We start from the raw sequence: 19,715 nt of genomic DNA on the forward strand, positions 1-19,715 counted from the left end.
AATTAATCTCGCATCTTAAAATCTCAACATAAGCTTTCTCTGGTGTTCTAGTAGTTTCTAACTGCCAAATTTCTGCTGATTGCATTCTGCAGCATAGTCAAACATGTTTATCTATCCTTTTTATTTCCTGCAAACTGGTAGTTGAATCTAGAGGTTTGATCAGACACGATCAGAGGTTGATCAGGCTGGATCAGAGGTTCTAGTACTTCTTGCAAAACTATTTCATAGTGTTGTGCATTCCTCCATTGTTGTTGTTGTTAGGTGCTGTGGAGTCAGTGCCAACTCATAATGACCCCATGTGCAACAGAACAAACACTGCCTGGTCCTGTGCCAGCCTCATGATCCCTGCTGTACCTGAGCCCATCATTGCAACCACTGTGTCAATCTATCTCCTTGAGGGCCTTCCCCTTCTTTGTTGACCCTTCACTTTACCAAGCATGATATCCTTCTCTAAGGAATGGTCCCTTCTGACAACATGACCAAATAAGTCAGATGAATTCTGGCCATTCTCACTCCCAAGGAGCATTCCGGCTGCACTTCTTCCAGGACAGATTTGCTAGTTCTTTTGGCAGTCCATGGTACTCTCAGTATTCTTTTCCCAGCACCATAATTCAAAAGCATCAACTCTTCTTTGGTCTTCCTTATTCATTGTCCAGCTTTTACATGCATATGAGGCAATTGAAAATACCATGGCTTGGGTTAGGCACATCGTGGTCTTCAAAGAGACATCTTTGCTCTTCAGCACTTTTTTAAAGAGGTCTTTTGCAGCAGATTTGCCCAGTGCAATATGTCATCTGATTTCTTGACTGCTGCTTCCATTGATATTGATTGTGGAACCAAGTAAGTCCTCCATTAGAGCATAAAAGATGTTTGTCTACCCTTTGTGATATTAGTAGTCACTGGTATTCAGGCTATAATGACTTCTGCATTTATTATCTGGAATACTTCTAGAAAGAAAAACATCCCCTCATCTATTATTTGATCACCTAGAGGTATGATTTCCTATAGGAAAGACTGGGTAGATACTTGATTTGTTTACCAGTTTGCCTTTGTTTACCAGTTTTCAAAATCATGAGTTGGTTTACCTTCATCCTCCAAGTGACCAATTAGCTGTTGCTGTTGTTTCAGTATCTCTATGAACTCATCAATTTAAACATCTTTGTGTTTAATTCATGTGTTTCACCTACCTTCAGTTATTCTTATTGATGCCAAATTTTCCTGTTGCCCTGTGAGAATCAAGTGGCTCCTTGATACTTTTGATCTGATCCTAGTGATCTCTGATAGCTTCCTTGTTACTTAGTGTGACATGATGATCCAGGTTAAACCTGTACACTTCTTGTTCCATACCCAAGATCAGCCATTTTTCTAAGGAACTCTGGTTCCTTTCATGAGAAATGAATTATATGTAGACGTTTCACAGAACTGTTTATAAATTGAAAATGAATTAATAATTAATATGCCTTCATTGGTATATCATTATTATAAAGCTTTGTATGTTTTAGAAACTTTATATTTTTAAAACTTGTTATCTGTTGCTGCAGAACATTCTTTCTCACAGTTCTGTGAGTTGACAGGGTTCAGCTGTGTGGTTCTCTCCCAGAGTCACTCATGTACTTCTTTACTCATGTTTGGTTGGGGTTGAAGGGCTAGGCCAGCTGCGGCCAGCTGGGCATCTTTCTTTCTCCACATGAATTGTCCATGTGGTTAGCTTGGGTTTCCTCACAGCATGGAGTTCTCAGGGTCGTCTGACTTCTTATATGTTGTCTAGTTTCTCTTGAAGATAATATTCCAAGAGGCCTGGGTTAAATCTATAAGGCTTCTTATGACTTAACCTTGGAAGTCCCAGAATATTACTTCCACCACATTTTATTGCTTAAGCCAGTCACCAAGGCCTGCTCATATTCAAGTGGAGGGGATGGAACTTTGACCCTCAATGGGAGTAGCAGGAAAGAATTTGAGGCCGTTGGAAACCTTCCATAGACACCCATTTTGATCCTAGGCTTACACTTAAAAGAACTATGGTTCAAAGAGACTAAAATACTTACATTGGACCAGGCCTCAGATGTCCCAGTGCTCTAAGACCAGTACTCTTTCATTATGCCACAATGCCTTGCCAAATATAGTACCCATCTTTCCATTCATTGAGGCATAGATTTGAGTGGTGACAAGTGGGAACTTATGGGGTAATTTTTGTGCCCTACTGAATGGGCCTACTGACTAAGTTTGAGAACATGTAATCCAGATGGAGAGACTGTTGGCAGCATAGAGTCCATTGGTTACTTACCTCTTTCCCTACATGTGTCACCATAAATGATTTCACTGTTATTATAACATTTAAATAGCAAAATACAATCTTTGCCAGAATGACAATTTTGGGATTATTTCAATACATTGTATTGGTGTATGTATTTTTATTAACGTGAACCTTACCAATAAAACACCAGTTGCCATTGATTCTGACTCATGACAACCTCATGTGTGTTAGAGTAGAACCATGCTCCATAGTGTTTTCACTGACAGGTTTTCCAAAGTAGATCACCTTTCATCCAAGGTCCTCCTGGGTGGACTTGAACTTCCAACCTTTCTGTTAGCATCAAACTGTGTTAACCATTTGTACACATTCTAACATTAGCCTTGCAGAGTTCATATTCACACACCCACACATCATCACTAACACACTTCAGTCCTATAATTTCCTATCTCCCAGACAATTCTTTAATATTCCAAGAAACAATATGCAGGTAGAAAAACTTGGCTCATGGACCACTGAGACCCCTGATAACTAGGCAGGTGAATTGAGGCACTGCTTAAATTGTTTCTTTGGTCCATGAGGTAATAATTCCTTTCTTTCTGGAAACTTGACTTACCACCCTCTCTCTAGGATTGACATGTATGTGGAAGGCTTGTAAGACCTGAGTGATATGATTATGTATTTTCCACTCTCTCTGCCTGAAGAGAAGGAAATGAACCTTGACTACATCCTTGAAAGAGCCACTACAAGATTCTTTCCTGTTTATGAGATGGTACAGAACAAACTTCAGCCCTGCTTTATGACTTGAAGCAAGGCAGAGAAAAATAAAACTAAACATAGAGGAAGAATTTTACTGGTAGATAAAAAATCCCAGAACTCTTTGTGAAACCTAAAATTCTTTCTTCAATTGCTATTATAAAATACATTTGATCTGCCTCCTCTTGCCTTACTTAGTGTGTTAGACTGGGTTCTCTAGAGAAAGAAAAACCAGCAAAGCTTAGAGAGAGAGAGAGAGAGAGAGAGAGAAATTTATCTTAGGAAAATGGCTTACAAATGTATAGCAGCCAGCAAGTCCAAAGTCCCTGGAGGAAACATAGGGCTGGAGGCAGCCTTAGCTTCCGCAACCACAGGGAGCTGAGAAATTCAAGGCTGGCAGGCAGTACACTGGTTGTTGACTCCAACAAAAGACGAATCTAAGATCTCCAGGACGAGTGGTGGGCTGCTCACTCACGGAAGGTTGTCGTCAGCAGACAAGGGTTCCAATCCACCAAAGAATGTCTCTCTTCCCAGGATGTCCCTGGAAATCCTGGAAGCAGGCCACACCCCTAGGGAAACTCCCCTTGGGCAGATTGGCCACTCAGAACACAGTCATCCGATCCCATCATGGGAACAACCACAAAGAACTGGGGTCCAACCAAGTTGACACACAGCTCCAACTATCACACTTAGTCTTCTGGATTTTCTTCCTTCCCTCCTTTTTATTTTTAAGATTTCATGCCATAACTTCAGCACTAGTTGTAATTTTAATGCTGATAGAAGAATTTCAGAATTACCTGATAAAACCTGGAGCAAAATAGAGCCTTTTATAAGCAGGATTTGGGGCAGGGGGATCCCATACTTATTAGGGGAAAAAGATTTAGGAATATTATTCCTAAAATACACAGGACAGTACAAAGGCTCAGGGTAGTTTACAGAGCTTAGCAGAATTCCATTCAATATTCTAAAAGTTAAGAAGAAACTGTTTTAAAAAAGCACCTTATTTCTTCATCTCTCTGCATTTTTTACAGCTGAAATATAATGTGTTGGAAAACAAAAACTTGAACTTTAAGCAAATACTTAGATAGTGCCATCACTAACACCAGGGTTGGCTGTCTTCTTTAGTTATCTATGTTTTGACCTCCAGGTATATTAATTATAATATGGGTAAATGTGAAACAATAAAAAGAAAGATGTTAAAGTCTGGTTGTGTTAGGCTGGGTTCTCTAGAGAAGGAAAACCAGTAAAGCTTATATATACATATCTGTTGTTGTTGTTATATGCCATCGAGTCAGCCCAGACTCATAGCGACCCCTCCTTGGGTTTCTGAGGCAGTATCACTACGGAAGTAGATTGCCCAACCTTCCTTCCGAGGAGTGGCTGGTGGGTTTGAACCGCCAGCCTTCTGGTTAGCAGTCGAGTGCCTTAGGCACTATGCTACCAGAGTTCCTTACATAGAAAGAGAAATTTATCTTAGGTAAATGGTTCATACATTTACAGAAGCTGGCAAATCCCAAGTTCTTGGATCAAACATCAAGCTGCAGGCTTTTCCCAACTCACGCAGCTGCAGGGGCTGGCGAGCTCAAGGTTGGCAGGCAGTATACCAGGTGTTGACTCCGACGAATGATGAATCCAAGATCTCCAGGGTGAATGGTGGATTGTTCACTCACAGACAGTTATAGGCAGCACAACAGGATCCCGATCCACAGAAGAGTGTCTCTTTTTCCAGGATGTCCATAAATATATTGGAAGCAGGCCACACCCCTAGGGAAACTCCCTTTTAATGGATTGGTTGCTCAAAACGTATACATCCGATCCCATCTTGGGAACAACCCACATCACAACTGCTTAAACCACACAGAACTGTGGTCCAGACAAGTTGACACACAGCTCCAACTATCACAGTGGTTAAAAAAAAAAAAAAGAAAGAAAGAACTGATATGTCTTGTAAACCCACCTATAATGCTGGTTTGTTCTGCCCTTTCTGGGTTGAGTTAAACAATAGTCTTAATTGAATGATTTACTACATAATTTAAATATATGTTTCACACTCAGCAATCTTAGAACCTAATCATATAATGCATATTATTTAATAAATATGTACTTGATATAGATTATAGATGCCTTAACTTCCTAGATCATACTTTTCCTTTAGATTGCATTTAGTAAGTTATCAATTCCCTTGCACCAAAATGGATCAATCCATGAATATTCTAGACCTCAGGATTTCTCCACATCGCTTCCTTCAAATGTATTTAAAATGCATTCACTTGTACTCAGCATATAGTTTGAAAGAGTTTTCTTTTTATAATTTTACTAATATTGGCAGTGGAAGGGATGTTTAAAACCTACTATTTCCAAAGACTAAAGTGTTTGTTGTACAACCTCTGAAGTACAAAGACTTTTCTTCTGGCTAAAAATAATAACAACAGCAACATCACCAACAGTACTAATAATGGTGATGACTCAAAATGCTATGCTGTACATTTTGCATTTGTTACCTCATTTAATCTTCATAATACTCCATGAAAGAGGTACTGTTGTCATCCCCAATTTCACATGAGGCAACCAGAGCTTAAAGAAGCAAAGTAATTTATTCAATGTCATACTAATAAAGTTGGAGCCTGCATTTGAATCTGACTCCTGATGCTATGCCCAAGTATCAGAAAACCATAGAGTTTTAGGCTACAGTATAACTCAGAGATCTCCTACTCTAATCTTTCATTTTGTAATTCAGTCAATTTTGACTCTAAGTGACCTATAAGTCACAGCCCTATTAGAAGGATGTTGTTGTTGTTGTTGTTATGTGCCATCGAGTCAGCCCTGACTCACAGCGACCCCTCCTTGGGTTTCCGAGGCAGTATCACTACGGAAGTAGGATTGCCCAACCTTCCTTCCGAGGAGTGGCTGGTGGGTTTGAACCCCCAGCCTTCTGGTTAGCCGTCAAGTGCTTTAGCCACTATGCTACCAGAGCTCCTATATTAGAAGGATATTTTCTTATAAAAGTAAGGCTTGGGTACCTGTGAGAATGATGTTCTTCCTGCAAACAAACTGCCTTCAAAGAGCAGCAAATTTTAGCACTCTGCCCTGAGATAATGGGAAGAGAGAAAGTCATTACGTACCTGGAATAGCCACCAATCTAGGCTATGGAGTAGAGTAATTCTATACAAGTTCACAAGGTAGGTGCACAGAGTTAAGAGGAAAATAAAACAAAGGCACATGAGAGTAAACTGATTTCCAAGTTCAGAAACATTGGAAGGATTTAAAATATTCTAAGCTCCCTGGCTACCTACCATTAAAGAACATTTTAATCAAAGATTCTATAGAAGAATTCTAATCACAATAGTAGAGATACAGAATAGAATTTCAAATTCTCATGGACGCCATGTTTCTAGATCCAAGGAGGGTGGATGAACCCCTGAAACTATGCCCTGAGATAATTTCTAAACCTTAAACAAAAAATATCCCCTGAAACTGTCTTAAATCCAAACAATAGTTTAGCTTACCTAGTAAAAAAGTCCGCCTTGAGCATTATGCTCCTTTAAGATCTATCTATAAGGGATAAAAGTGACAACAGCAACTCAAAAGATTAGGTAGGAACCTTAGGAGGCAATGAATTTACATTAAAGAGGGAAGAGCAACTCAAAAAGGAGGGTGAGAATGGTTGCAGAACTCAAAGACAGCAATCAGTCACTAAATTGTATATATGGAAATGGTTGTACTGGTGTATGTTTTGTTGTGTATATTCTGAACACAAGAAACACATGATGTATGTATGTATGTATATATATATTTTAAAAAGATAGCCTTTTGCTCTTTCAGATGAGCAAACTGGAATCCCCAGAAAAAATGGGGTTTGCTTGTGCTCACACAGCTAACCAGTGGCAAAGACAATAAACCAGGTCTCTTGAGTTTTAGAGGATTTGCTGTCAAATCATGCCGACTTTCAATTATTTGCTACTTATGATCTTAAATCCTCTACCTTCTCCTTCTCAACTAACATGCAGACACTAAGAGATCATGGTCAAGATTTTCTTGTGGGTTATGGACTGAGTTGAGCTGATATACAACTCTTTGAAGTCATTTTAATGGCTGAAGAGTACAAATCCAGCGTCCTCTCTGATTTCCCTCTGTTACAGGTAATGCTACCCAAATAGCTCTCAAGAACTGCAGGGAGAATGAATTCATCAACATTTAAGAACCTACTAACTTCTTTATGCCAAGACTTGTGCTAGAGATATAAAGGTGCTTTAAAGGGGCATACCTAGGAAGGGGGAGACAAGGACATGGGCAGATAACTTCAATATAATGTGGTAACTTTGTAAATTAAAAAATAAAATGATATGGGAAAATAGGTGAGGATCACTTACGCAATCAGGAGGATCTGCCTGGAAGGTAGCAGAACTTCAATAAAAATTGTTTCCTTCTTCTAGGTAAAATGGGGGAAAAACAATTAAGATAGTATCATCCTAACACAGCCATTAGTTAACAATAACCATTGACTAAATTCCTATTATATCCCAGGTACTGTATCAAGCACCAAATGTGCATTACTTCATTGAATTCATTCCATTCTCAAAGTAGATATGAAGTGAGACTCAGAGATTAAATAACTTTCCCTAGGTCGTATTGTCCGTAGGTGACAGGACTGGAACTCAAACATCAGTCTGTCTGACGCCTGAATTCTAAAACACTTTGCTTCATTGGTAGGTTCCTTCATAATCTTTTAAAATATATTCTTATTTTAAATAGTTGTAATCAATTATGACAATTCTGCATTCTCAGTTTTCTACTTCATACTACATTATAAGCATGTTTTGGTGCTGTTATTTAGTCTGTCTCATTTTTATATACTGCAGACTTTCATATACATTTTTATAATTGCTCACAGTAATATAATATTCCATGGGTTATGCTCAGAATAACCTTATTTTAAATAGTAAAAATCATCAACAATCTAAATGTCAATATCTAAGGAATGTCTATATACACAGGGGTAGACACATTGTGTAGAATTTTATGCAGCCACTTAAAGTTATGTTTTGAAAGATTACATAAGAACACAAAAAATGCTTATGACTTAAGAAAAATGAATTTCCTTTATTAGTTGTACATCAGGATACTCTAACATGTTACTTTCATAAATAATGTTGCAATGGCATCTTTATGGATATGGATTTTTCCACATGTGAGATTATACTGTTAGGACACAGTTTTAAAAATGGGATTGCTTGGTTACAGCCTCTAAACATTTTGTGGTTCTGGAGAAATACTGCTCATTTGTCTTCTATAAAGGTAGTATCATTTTGCAATGCTACACACTGTATGAAAATTCCATTTCAACCCCTACCTTGACCAAAAAAAAAAAAAAAATCCCAAACGCACTGCCATTGAGTCAGATACGACCCTCCTTGGGTTTCCGAGGCCGTATCACTATAGAAGTAGATTGCACAATCTTCCTTCCGAGGAGTGGCTGGTGCGTTTGAACCTCAGCCTTCTGGTTGGCAGTCAAATGCCTTAGGCACTACATCACCAGAGGTCCCCCACCTCTACCAGCAGTGGGGAATATAAATTTTAAATACTTTTCCTCATATGTGAAAATATAACTCATTTCCATTACACTTTTGTTATATTCTTTCATAGATAATGCCCTTTTGCATTTTAGGATTTTTTTTTCAGTTGCTATTGACTCCAACTCATGGTAACCTCATGTGTGTCAGAGCAGAATTGTGCTGTAAGTGTTTTCAGTGGCTGATTTTTTTTTTTTTAGAGTCTACCAACAGGCCTTTCTTTGGAGGTGTCTCTGGGTGGACTTGAACATGCAACCTTTCAGTTACCAGTCGAGCATATTAACCATTTGCACCACCCAGGGACCCCCATTAACATTTTACTTTGTTTATTTTGCTGTATTAGTCTCTCACAGATAATGTCTTTTTGCATTTGAGGCCAGAATCAGCCACATCCCCACAATTAACAAATTCCTCTAGCCCAGGAGCCAGAGGAAGGCCCCTTTGGATGAAGAATCCTTGAAGACTGAAGAACATATTCAAATGTGAACGTGGCATGTTTCCTAAAAACATGGGCACTATAGTCATTAACTATTAACAAATGAAGAGCTCTGTGGAGTTCGTAAATATTTCACTTTATATTTGTAGCAGTGCCCAGAAAAATATCACAACTATATCAAAATAAAGTAATGAAAGTAAAAGGAAATAAGGAAACCTGTCTGTAAATCAGAGAACTTCTTCTCTATTTCTCATAGGACAATCAAATATCAATTAGTCACAACCATCCAAATAAGAATTCCTCAGCATTTTACTTATTGCAAAAGATTAAAATCATAAGCCAGCAGATGGATGTTGAATATTTCTTGTAATAAACATATATATCAGCATCACCCATTTCTACTCCCTTTTGAGAAAGGTCCAGGGCACACTATAGCTTCAAACTCGAGTCTTAAACTTTCAACAACTAAGTATTTTACACTAAGGATCAATGTTCAAAATGGGGAACCTGAAGCTCTGAAAACACTTGACTTGGCAAAAGAAAATCAATGACCATATTTCTCCAATTATAAAATCAAATGTAAGAAACACCATTCCTTTATTAGCTTGTGATGCATGTGTGGGTGGGCTGGGTAAGAGGGGTGGGAGACACAGATGAAATGAATATATTAAATTTATTAATTATTGTCAACAGATACATATTTCATTTGTTGGTTTCAAATTGAGTTTCTGCTTCACTACAAAAAGTGATGTTGTTAGTTGCTGCTGACTCGGCTCCGACTCATGGCGACTCCATGCATGACCTGATGATCGTCATAGCAACATACAAACCTCCACTGACAGACAGATGGTGGCTGTGCGTGAGGGGCACTGGCTGGAAAACGAACCTGGTCTCCTGCGTGGAAGGCTAGAAGTTTACCACTGAACCACCACTGCTCCCTATAACTGTCACAGTTTGAGTATACCCTGTTGCCAGCCTGAATCTGAAGGTTCTGCTGAATCATTTTTGATAGTTGGCAGATAAGAGGAGCACCCTAGTGACAGCAGCTTTTTATTTTCCCCTCATTCTATTTTTATTTTATGTTACACTAGTTCTTCCAAGCCTTATTTGTGGTGATAAACTCTTAGGCACCATTAGGATTAATGGGATATCTTTAAAGTATATCAAAAGATTGTGTTTGGGTTTGTTATTTGGTTAAGCTGGCAGGATCAACTCAAATTTTTTGCCTCTTTGTGCAAGTCCACAAATAATAGAGAAAGTGACTCAAGCATTGATTTTTTGGTTACAAATAAATTTTAGCCAGTAGGTAAATTAACAAAATTGTGATGTGAATATTGAGGATCGATTGTATGTTAGACATAGCAAATAAAAAACAGTGCATCATGATTCTTAAACTCCTTTAATGACAACAGTGCTTGACAATTAGAAAATAAAGTTTTTGTGTAAAAAAAAAAAAACCCTCAAACTAGCATTCACATTAGAGGTGACAGTTTTACTATTGTTTCTAAAATAAGATAAGACAGTTGACCTTTGTGTTGATACTTATCTTTTAAATACAAAGAGTTTGCTCTGCCTGCTACAGTGGAATGACAGGAATGCAGTTCTCATTCCTCAGATTCTCAGAGCAGCAGTAAGACAAGTCTCAGGATCATCATGAGGCTGTATTAAAATAAAAGGCAAAAAGGAAAGTCATTCTTATATGGCATAAGAATGGGTCAAATATCCACCTGACCTGGCTTCCAGAGTTCTCTACACCTTCCAGTCCTTGGGATAAGGATAGTCTCATTATCCCTGGATGCTACCCTCCCATACAAGTCTGAATGTTCACCGAATACATAAGAGAAATAAGAACTCACTGTTCTGAAAATATGGGATAAGGTTTTAGGAACAAGAGGTTTGGAAAGAAAGAAAACTTTCTAAAGCTAGTAAATATTCAAGGAACAATTTTGAGGGGTTATAATTATAATCTTAGATACTGGAGTCTTTTCTTCTTGACCGGTAAACCTGACTTCTGATGCTTACCACCATCAAGCATCACTTTTAGAACAGGACTCTAACTGGAAAGCAGTCCTTTGTAATCACACCCCCTCCCTCCAATTATAAACATAATACATTAGCCACAGTAGAAAATACTATATAAAACAAAAAGAAGAAAATTAAAATTATTTATTCTCCTACACCCAAAGGTAAACGCTACTAACATTTTAAGGTATTTCCTTCCTATCTTAGTTTTTTGTATACACACATTTTTTAAAAATTGGGATCGTACTCTATTTAGTTATTTGTGATCCCATTTTTATCTCTTATTATGTCATTAAGATTTTCTAATGTCACTAAACAGCTTGTGAAAACACAACATGTAATGCCTGCCAAACTTCCACTGAAAGGACATGTAACATTTATTCAAACATTTCCTTTTTGGTGAAATTTTAGACTGTTTCTAATTGTTCAGTTTATCATGTCTTCCTTTAGAAACAAAGTTGCAATGAACATTAATCTTTGTGTTCATCTCATTATTATTACTTGGAATAAATTCCAAAAATTGGAAATAGATATATCAAAGGAAACAAACATTTTTGTGGCTTTCAACATATAAAGGAAAACTTAAAACACTACCTCTAAATATTTACTTCAAAATATAACTAACTCATGGATAGAATTACTGGTCGGATCAAATTAAAAGAAACACAAGGCTCTCTAATTATCTTTTTAAAAAATATGAAGCTTTTCTCCCTTAAAAGCTCAAAATAACTGCAGCAGATTGTCAATCTGCTTAATTCTCTAAGAGAAACTGAGTGTTAGATTTAACTGAATACGCTTACTGTCTCAGGTAGGTGGAGCCTGAGGAAAAATGAAGCTGAATTCAGCCTTTCAGTCTGAAAAGATAAGTGTGTACATGTAATCAGATACAAGTGGATCCAATAAAAAAGGCCACAGGCATATCAGTAAACCAAAGACTGACTGAATCCATGGTAATTTAAGGTTTTTACCATCATGCTTATAGTAATAAAAATTATTGCAACCTTTCCAATTAAAACTGATTTTAAATGCCCAAAATTCAGCATTTCCAAATATTATGGCAGAGGAATTCATCGATCAAAACAGCTTTTTCATACCTTAAGCCTGCAACCAGTCCAGCTGGCATTATTTTCTTGGATCTCTTAAATCGCACACCCATTATAGTGGCCAGGAAGAAAGCTGTAACTGAAAAAAAAAACCAACCAGTCCATGCTTTTCAAACATGTTATCAAGGCTTGATTGTGACCAAATGGGTACCATTCCAGCTTTCCAATACCTGCTGCCTGCTTTTCCCTCAACAACTGTAACTATTATGTGTAGATACTGAGTTGCTATTTCCTTAAAAAGACATAGAGCTCTATTACAATATTTTATAAACCTAGTTCATCAGATAGAAGGTTTAGAGTAAATGAACATGTTGAAATCCTTCCCTGAGATATTGTCAAAAGGTCTTTTTCCAACCTATCTTTCTATTTACAGAAGACTCCCTGAAGGCTAAGACTATCTTATTCAACCTTGCATTAGGAATGCTAGAGAGTATTCTTGTAACCACAGGAGACACTTAATAAATGTTTAATTAACTGAATGCTCAGGAAAGTTATCAATATTTTAAAAAAAGATCTAATTAATAATATTTTATCAAAAGTACCATTACTGCATTTTTTAAAAATAGCATTCCATTTCAGAGAATTTGATGATTACTGTCTAAGTAACAGTAGTATATTCAGAAGCATCATGTCAGCCTTTTGAAGCTGTACCAAGAAGAGAAATGTGGTTTCATACAAGAGACTGATGTTACAATTTAAGAATGTTGTTGTTGTTGTTGTTATGTGCCGTCGAGTCGGACCTGACTCATAGCAACCCCTCCTTGGGTTTCCGAGGCAGTATCACTATGGAAGTAGATTGCCCCATCTTCCTTCCGAGGAGTGGCTGGTGGGTTTGAACCGCCAGCCTTCTGGTTAGCAGTCAAGTACTTTAGGTACTACGCTACCAGAGCTCCCCAATTTAAGAATAGCCTTCAAAAAATATTACTTATTTATATAAAAAATAAAATGATTGACAATAAAAAAGCATGAACTATGGCCTGCATACGAATAAAAAGTCCACTATATCTCACTAAAGCACTCTGGTGGTATAGTAGTTAAGGTGTTTGGTTCAAACCCACCAGCTGCTCTGTGGAAGATGGAGCAGTCTGAGTCCATAAGATTTACAGCCTTGGAAACCTGATGGAGGTGGTTATGAGTCAGAATTGATTTGATGACAGTGAGTTTGGTTTTTTTGTTTTGTTTTATATCTTACTGAAATATTAGTTATCTTCTAATACAGTCTCAATATTGAAAACTATCTCTAGCCCATATTCAAAATAAGTGAAGGAAAAAAAACACTAAATCAACTTTCTCTTCCTCAAATAATTCCCTGTTTTTTTTGAATTTTATTTTGTTTTTCTAGAATTATGTTTGGGCAATCTACTTGCATAGTGATACTGCCTCGGAAACCCAAGGAGGGGTCGCCATGATTTGAGTCCTACTCAATGGCACATAACAACAACAACAGTATTACGTTTTATAGAATATTCTTTCATTAGAATGCTTGGTAGCAGTAACATTAATTTTGGTCTGTGTAGAAAGAAACAAGAGTTTTATTCAGACTCAAAACAGCATATGGCCACTTACCATTTGACTATGATTTTCTAGTATACCTAGTATACAGTATCAAAAACGTCACCCCAAAGGTTTGCTTCTCCACAATTGGGAAAAATGCATTACTTACACAGTGATACTTTTACATCTCGTTTGTCATTGGAGACACGGTAAGCTCCATAGCCAGCCAAAAATCCAACAAAAAGTCCACCAATCAAAGAAGGAACACCACCTGAAAGAGAAGGGAATGGGTCCAGAAAGAAAATTCCAAATCTAGTATGATATGTACATCTTCAAATGTATTCCTACTCAGGCATTTTAACCAGACAGACCCAAATTACATATATGCCTATTCACGGAGAGTTTTTAAGAAATGGCTATTTCATGCTGGACCCTAAATGCAAAGCAGAGGAATCCTGAATGTGGAGGAATGCAAGGGTTAGAATATTGCTTGAGGGAGTAAAACAGTTGGCTCCTGGCAGTGGTTTGACATTGATTATATGACTTTGGGCAATTAGTCTGGCTTCTTATGCCCTCCATTTTTTTCTATTCCCCTGCCTCCATCTTTTTACTGGGAGGTTATGACAATAAGAAACAAAATGACAATAAGATACAAAAATATTTTTAACTTATAAGGGGGGTGAGAAAGAGAGAGATCCTGTCCCAAGCGATGGTTCTGTCCTGAATAATTAAACCTTCAAGCCTCCAGATGTCAGAATTCAGAAACTGTGACTATACTGAGAAAACGTAAGTGGTCTGAAACGTGTATAATGAATAAACTTTCCTTTGTAACATATCAGCATAACTCAGTTTTTTGACATCACAATTATATAAACAACCAAACAAAAAAACACCTCATTTGCTAAAAAGCGAGTTAAATCAATCACTTATGTAATTGATAATGACAGGTAAAATCCGAATTTTGTGGTGAGAAGCCCAAAATCCCTATATAGGAACATCATGTGCCGAACCACTTACCCCACCCTTCCTTCCATGAAACCCTTCTACAACATGCTGGTCCTCAGCCACCTCTAAGCTGTCTTTAGCTTCTTGTTCGATCCACAGACCCTCAGTTGTTCCTAGCACAACTATCAACTCCCTGCCAAATCCCTGTTATCAAAAATTTGGTTCCGACTTACCTCTCCTTTTATATCCCAAAATGCTCCCAAATGTTACAAGAGCTGCATAACCAAACCCAACCAGGTCCATTGGCAAGGCTGTAATTCTAAAGCAAGGGAGATGGGAAAAATTAGACAAAATAAAAAGTTGTACGGGGAGCAAATTTATATAAAAGTGATATGCATCCCATAGAGTTTCCTTCATTCATGGAAATGAATTTCTCTTGTCTGCTAAAGACAGGGAAATGAACACTGAGGCTTAATCTTCATCTATCCCAACACTCATCCACTGTCCCCCCATCCCTGTCACCCTCAAGCACTCTCCACAGAACACTGGTCTTCAAGACCTGCCACACCCTCAGCTGCTTGTTTCCCTCCACTTCCCCAAATAAGACTTCTGCTCTGGTCAGTCAGGTGTCTTCACTGGACCATAACCCTACATTCTTCACTTTTCACTTCCATCCCTCAAATATCCTCCCTCTTCTTCATCTACAAATTCTCAATCACCTTCTGCACCCCACATCCCTATGAACCTTCTCCCTTGACTTGTGTTTATTAACTACCTCCCAATCTCCTTAACCCCTCTAGCCTGCATCATAGAACATAGAGCAAATTTGCTTCTTCCTCCTCTAAATCCCTTGACTACAGCAACCTCATCTTTTAACTCATATTCCCTTCCCCAGGTCCCTCGCCCCTGTATCCTTCCTAACCAAAGAACACAAAAAGGGTAACATGGATGTTTATTTGTTGATTTAGCCAAAGATTCACTTCAACCTTTTGCTTTGTCACTAGTTTTGCTGTGAGAGAGCTCTTCTGTAGTGGCAGAGACATCCACACTTAATCAATGGTAAATCACTAAAGGGTGTAATAACACCCTGGCATGAAAGCTAATTGAATGATAATGACATCCTATGCAGAAAAAAAAAAAAAAACCAAACTCACTGCCATAAAGTTGACTCATAACAACCTCTCCTTGGGTTTCCGAGGTGGTATCTCTAGGAAGTAGATTGTCAAACCTTCCTTCCAAGGAGTGGCTGGTGGGTTTGAACTGCTAGCCGTCAAATGCCTTAGGCACTACGCTCCAGCAGTCAGAACATATATCCAGGGCTAAGAAGTTCCCTGAAATCCTGTCCACAATTCTCTTGAGATACAGAATGTGCTGATTCCAGGCTGTCAAACCTTCCTTCCAAGGAGTGGCTGGTGGGTTTGAACTGTCAGCAGTCAAATGCCTTAGGCACTACGCTCCAGCAGTCAGAACATATATCCAGGGCTAAGAAGTTCCACTGAAATCCTGTCCACAATTCTCTTGAGATACAGAATGTGCTGATTCCAGGCTGGAGACATGGGTACTGGTCACAGCTGCCTGTTGGTCCTTGGGCCACAACTCATTCCTACCCCATCACCAATACCCTCAACGTGAGGGGCATAGATGAAATGAGCTCTAAAGTTCCTTGCAGTTTTTTAACTTCTAAGTTTCCTATTGGTGCTTTTAAATTTTTAAACTTTTTATTATAATTTTGGTGAAAGTTTATAGAACAAATTGGTTTTCTATTCAATAATTCATATTCATTTTGTGACATTCAGTGCAATCTCCACAATGTAACAGCGTTCTTGCCACTTCTTCCCTGTGTTTCCCATTTCCATTTGTTCTTCTTTCCTCCCCCTTCCTACCTTCTGGGCTTTATCCCTGGGCAAATGCTGCCCTTCTGATCTCACATGGTTGATTATTCTAACAGGCGCATACCTCCTAGGTGTTACTGTTCACCTTATAGGCCTCTACCATTTGGCTGAAAGTTGAGCCATGGCAGTGAGTTCAGTTCTAGGCTTGAATGGTGTCTAAGGAGCCTGGTGGCGCTTTTATAACTTAACTTTCTTATATCTCTATTTCTTCCATGGGGAAAATAATTATCTTTGCACATAGCTATTGCATATTTTTATAATTTTTTTTCATTTAAGTTAACCTAGCCTTTTATTCCCTGTTGTTGTTGTTACGTGCCATCGAGTCGGACCCGACTCATAGCGACCCCTCCCTGGGTTTCCCAGGCAGTATCTCTACGGAAGTAGATTGCCCCATCTTCCTTCCGAGGAGTGGCTGGTGGGTTTGAATGAGCAGTCGCCTGGTTAGCAGTCAAGTGCCTTAGGCACTACGCTACCAGAGCTCCCTTTATTTCCTGTAGTTGTCAGTAACAAATTTACCCCAACAAATAGAAAAGGAGTTTTAAGCCAGAACTTACTGTGAGGAAGGGTCAGAGGGGAGAGAGTCCAAAGCCCAGGAGATGACAGTACTGAAAAGGAGGCAACACTGGAAAGACCTCAACATCTGTAGGAAGAAGAGTTAAAATAGGAGATCTCATCTGTGCCCAAGAAGTGGTAGAGTGGGATTTAAAATGTAGGCAAGATCTCTGTTCAAAACTTTGTTGACTGAAAGCTGAATAAATAAGTAATAAAGTTTGTGAGCGGTTATCACGTGTTAGGCACCATTCTGACAATTTAAAATATCAAACTCATTTAATCATTACACAACACTATGAGGTAAGTGCTATCACCATCTTCAGTATCCAAATAAGGAAACTGTGACACAGCATGGCCAGCAACGGAGTGTCACAGGTAGATTTGACAATGTGTATCCTGGCTGCAGTAGTGGAAGATGGGCTGAAGTGAGATAAGCTAGGAGGCTGTGGTGGGTAAAGTAAGCAACAAATAATGGCAGTCTGGCCTGGAATAATGGCCCTGAGGATGGATGAATTTGTGAGAGGTTCAAGAGGTAGAATTTACAGGCCTGGATGGGGGAATGAGGGAGAGAAGAACCAGAAATGACTCAGGCCTAGGTCTCTGAGTTAAATAGGAGATCTCATCTGTGCCCAAGATGTGCTTTGAGGCTAGCTCCTAAGGGTGGGGGGTAGGGATGGCTACAGATGATGAGATGTGTTTGGAACATCCCAACTTTCAGTAAGGAAAACACCCTTACACATGGATCTGACACTCATGAGAGAGATCATTCATCATCAGGATGTAACTTGGGACTTAATTTCCCCCTTAAGTTAAGCACTTAGTATGAAGCATGATTCCTTTTCCTCCGTTGAGCCCTTGACTCTTCTCTGAACCTCTTTTGGGTTCCATTCCTTCCTGTTTGGTGTCAGAGTTACTTAGGTTGGGCTTTTTCCTCCTTCCAGCCAATCAAGTTCCTTAAGTACAAAGACCTCTAGTCTGCTAAAGACAGGGAAATGAACACTTAGGCTTAATCTTCATTTATGCCGACATTCAACCACTGTTCAGTCATCTGTGTCATCTTCACAACACCAAGACATAGCCCTGCACCTAGGCAAACCCAAAATCAAACCTACTGCCATCAATTCAATTCCAACTCATACATAATGAGTCTTACCCACCACCACTGAGTCCATTCTCACAGTGACCCTCTACTTCCATAGAGATACTGCCTCGGAAACCCAAGGAGGGGGTGGGGATGAGTCAGAAACCACGGGACTGGACAGCAGTGAGGGTTTTTTTTTTTTTCCCAAATAGTTTCCAAGGCTGTAAATCTTTACAGAAGCAAACTGCCTCATCTTTCCCCTGTGGAGCAGCTGGTGGGTTCAAGCCACCGACGTTTTGGTTACCAGCCATATACTTTAACCACTGTGCTACCAGAGCTCCTCTCAGCTAGTCAACTGCTTAGTAAATACTTGTGAAATGAAGGGAGGGAAGTCCACAGCTTCTGCCTTAAGACATTCTGTAACTGCCCTACTCTACCTCAAATGCCAAGAAACAGCTAACCTTTTAATCTCCTTAATGAGGCCAAAGGCATACATTAAAGCCAGAGCGCTGAACAAACGTGAAAGGGAGGGGGAAGGGAGATTATGTGCTCAGCACATCATCCGCTCCCATTTCAACCATGATGCTCAGGACTTTAAAAAGCCAGAAAGCATCTTGAGTGCAATGCAGTATAACGATCTACTACACTGCATACAAACTAGGTGATAGGGCCTTGCCTAGCCCCCAGCCCAGTATTCCGAACTTCGCGAAATATACTAGATTTTCTGTAAAGTAGTATATAAAAAATATTTTCACATAGTATGAGTATCAAAAATTAGCTATCCTTGAGTTCCTTGGGATACGGAAGGGGCATTTTTTTTAGTGAAGTCTGGGAGGTATCGGGAAAAGTAAAACCCTGCCAAGCATGTTTGCAATGGGCTATGGGCCCGATTCCTGCTTCAACTCTGCCAAGCTCTTGGAAGGTAGGAGAAAGGGCACGTTGGGGATTCAAGACCCTAAGGGAGAAAGTCGGATAACTCCCTGCAGCAGGAGAGAAGCGATCCCCAATAGGACAGACTCCAGCCCCTGTAAAATCCTCCTAAAGTCACTTGTATGTTGCCTACTGTAGGGGTAAGGAGAGAATGGGGAGAACACACTCTAAAAACACCCCTTTTATTTCTAAGTCTTTGCAATAAAATTCGGGGTTGGCAGGTGTCAACTGCGTAATGCACAGCTCACTCGCAGCCCCCAGCCCTCCTAGCTACCGAAAAGAGTGATATCGGTGTTCAGGTGCCGGGCAAGAATCATACCTGAAGTCCAGAATCAGAACTTGCCACCAGCGCCTTACGGCTCTGCGTCTTACGTTCCTGGGCTCGGCTCCGGCCGCTCCTTCCCTGCTGCGCGCATGCGCCAAACTCCTCCCTCCTCCCCCCTGGGTTCTGTCCAGCCTAGGCTCAACCGGCCGAGTTGGGGAGCCTGGCTGGCCTCACAGCCTGGGTTGCGGGTGCTGCAGCATCAGGGGTGGCGGCCGGACATGGTCATTTTTTTTCCTTCTGCCCACCTTGGACCCTGGCCCTGAGCCAGAGAACGTGCACGCATCAGCAGAGGGCGGGCACTGGGTGTAACAGGGATGCCGGGAGGGAAGTGATTTTTGACAATCAAGTCCATTCATCA

At 39.5% G+C, this 19,715-nt stretch overlaps 1 protein-coding gene across 1 annotated transcript; it reads right to left on the minus strand.

Moving 5' to 3' along the window:
* Positions 1-10,632: 10,632 nt before the first annotated feature.
* Positions 10,633-14,880, minus strand: TMEM14A (transmembrane protein 14A). The gene is made up of 4 exons (XM_007936142.2): positions 14,811-14,880; positions 13,802-13,903; positions 12,130-12,217; positions 10,633-10,672 (listed from the first exon to the last, which is right to left on the minus strand). Exons 1-4 carry the CDS (start codon positions 14,878-14,880, stop codon positions 10,633-10,635), a joined length of 300 nt encoding a protein of 99 aa, XP_007934333.1.
* Between the last annotated feature and the right edge of the window lie 4,835 nt (positions 14,881-19,715).

The sequence above is a fragment of the Orycteropus afer genome, unplaced genomic scaffold, assembly GCF_000298275.1.
Source record: "Orycteropus afer afer isolate SDZICR_OR568_19922 unplaced genomic scaffold, OryAfe1.0 scaffold00034, whole genome shotgun sequence".
NCBI lineage: Eukaryota > Metazoa > Chordata > Mammalia > Tubulidentata > Orycteropodidae > Orycteropus > Orycteropus afer.

Coding starts and splice junctions, on each gene's coding strand:
- TMEM14A (XM_007936142.2), bottom strand. CDS start 14,880: ATGGACCTGGTTGGGTTTGGTTATGCAGCTCTTGTAACATTTGGGAGC. Junction 13,904..14,810: donor TTTGGGATATAAAAGGAGAG/GTAAGTCGGAAC, acceptor CTTCTCTTTCAG/GTGGTGTTCCTTCTTTGATT. Junction 10,673..12,129: donor GGACTGGTTGCAGGCTTAAG/GTATGAAAAAGC, acceptor ATTTTAATACAG/CCTCATGATGATCCTGAGAC.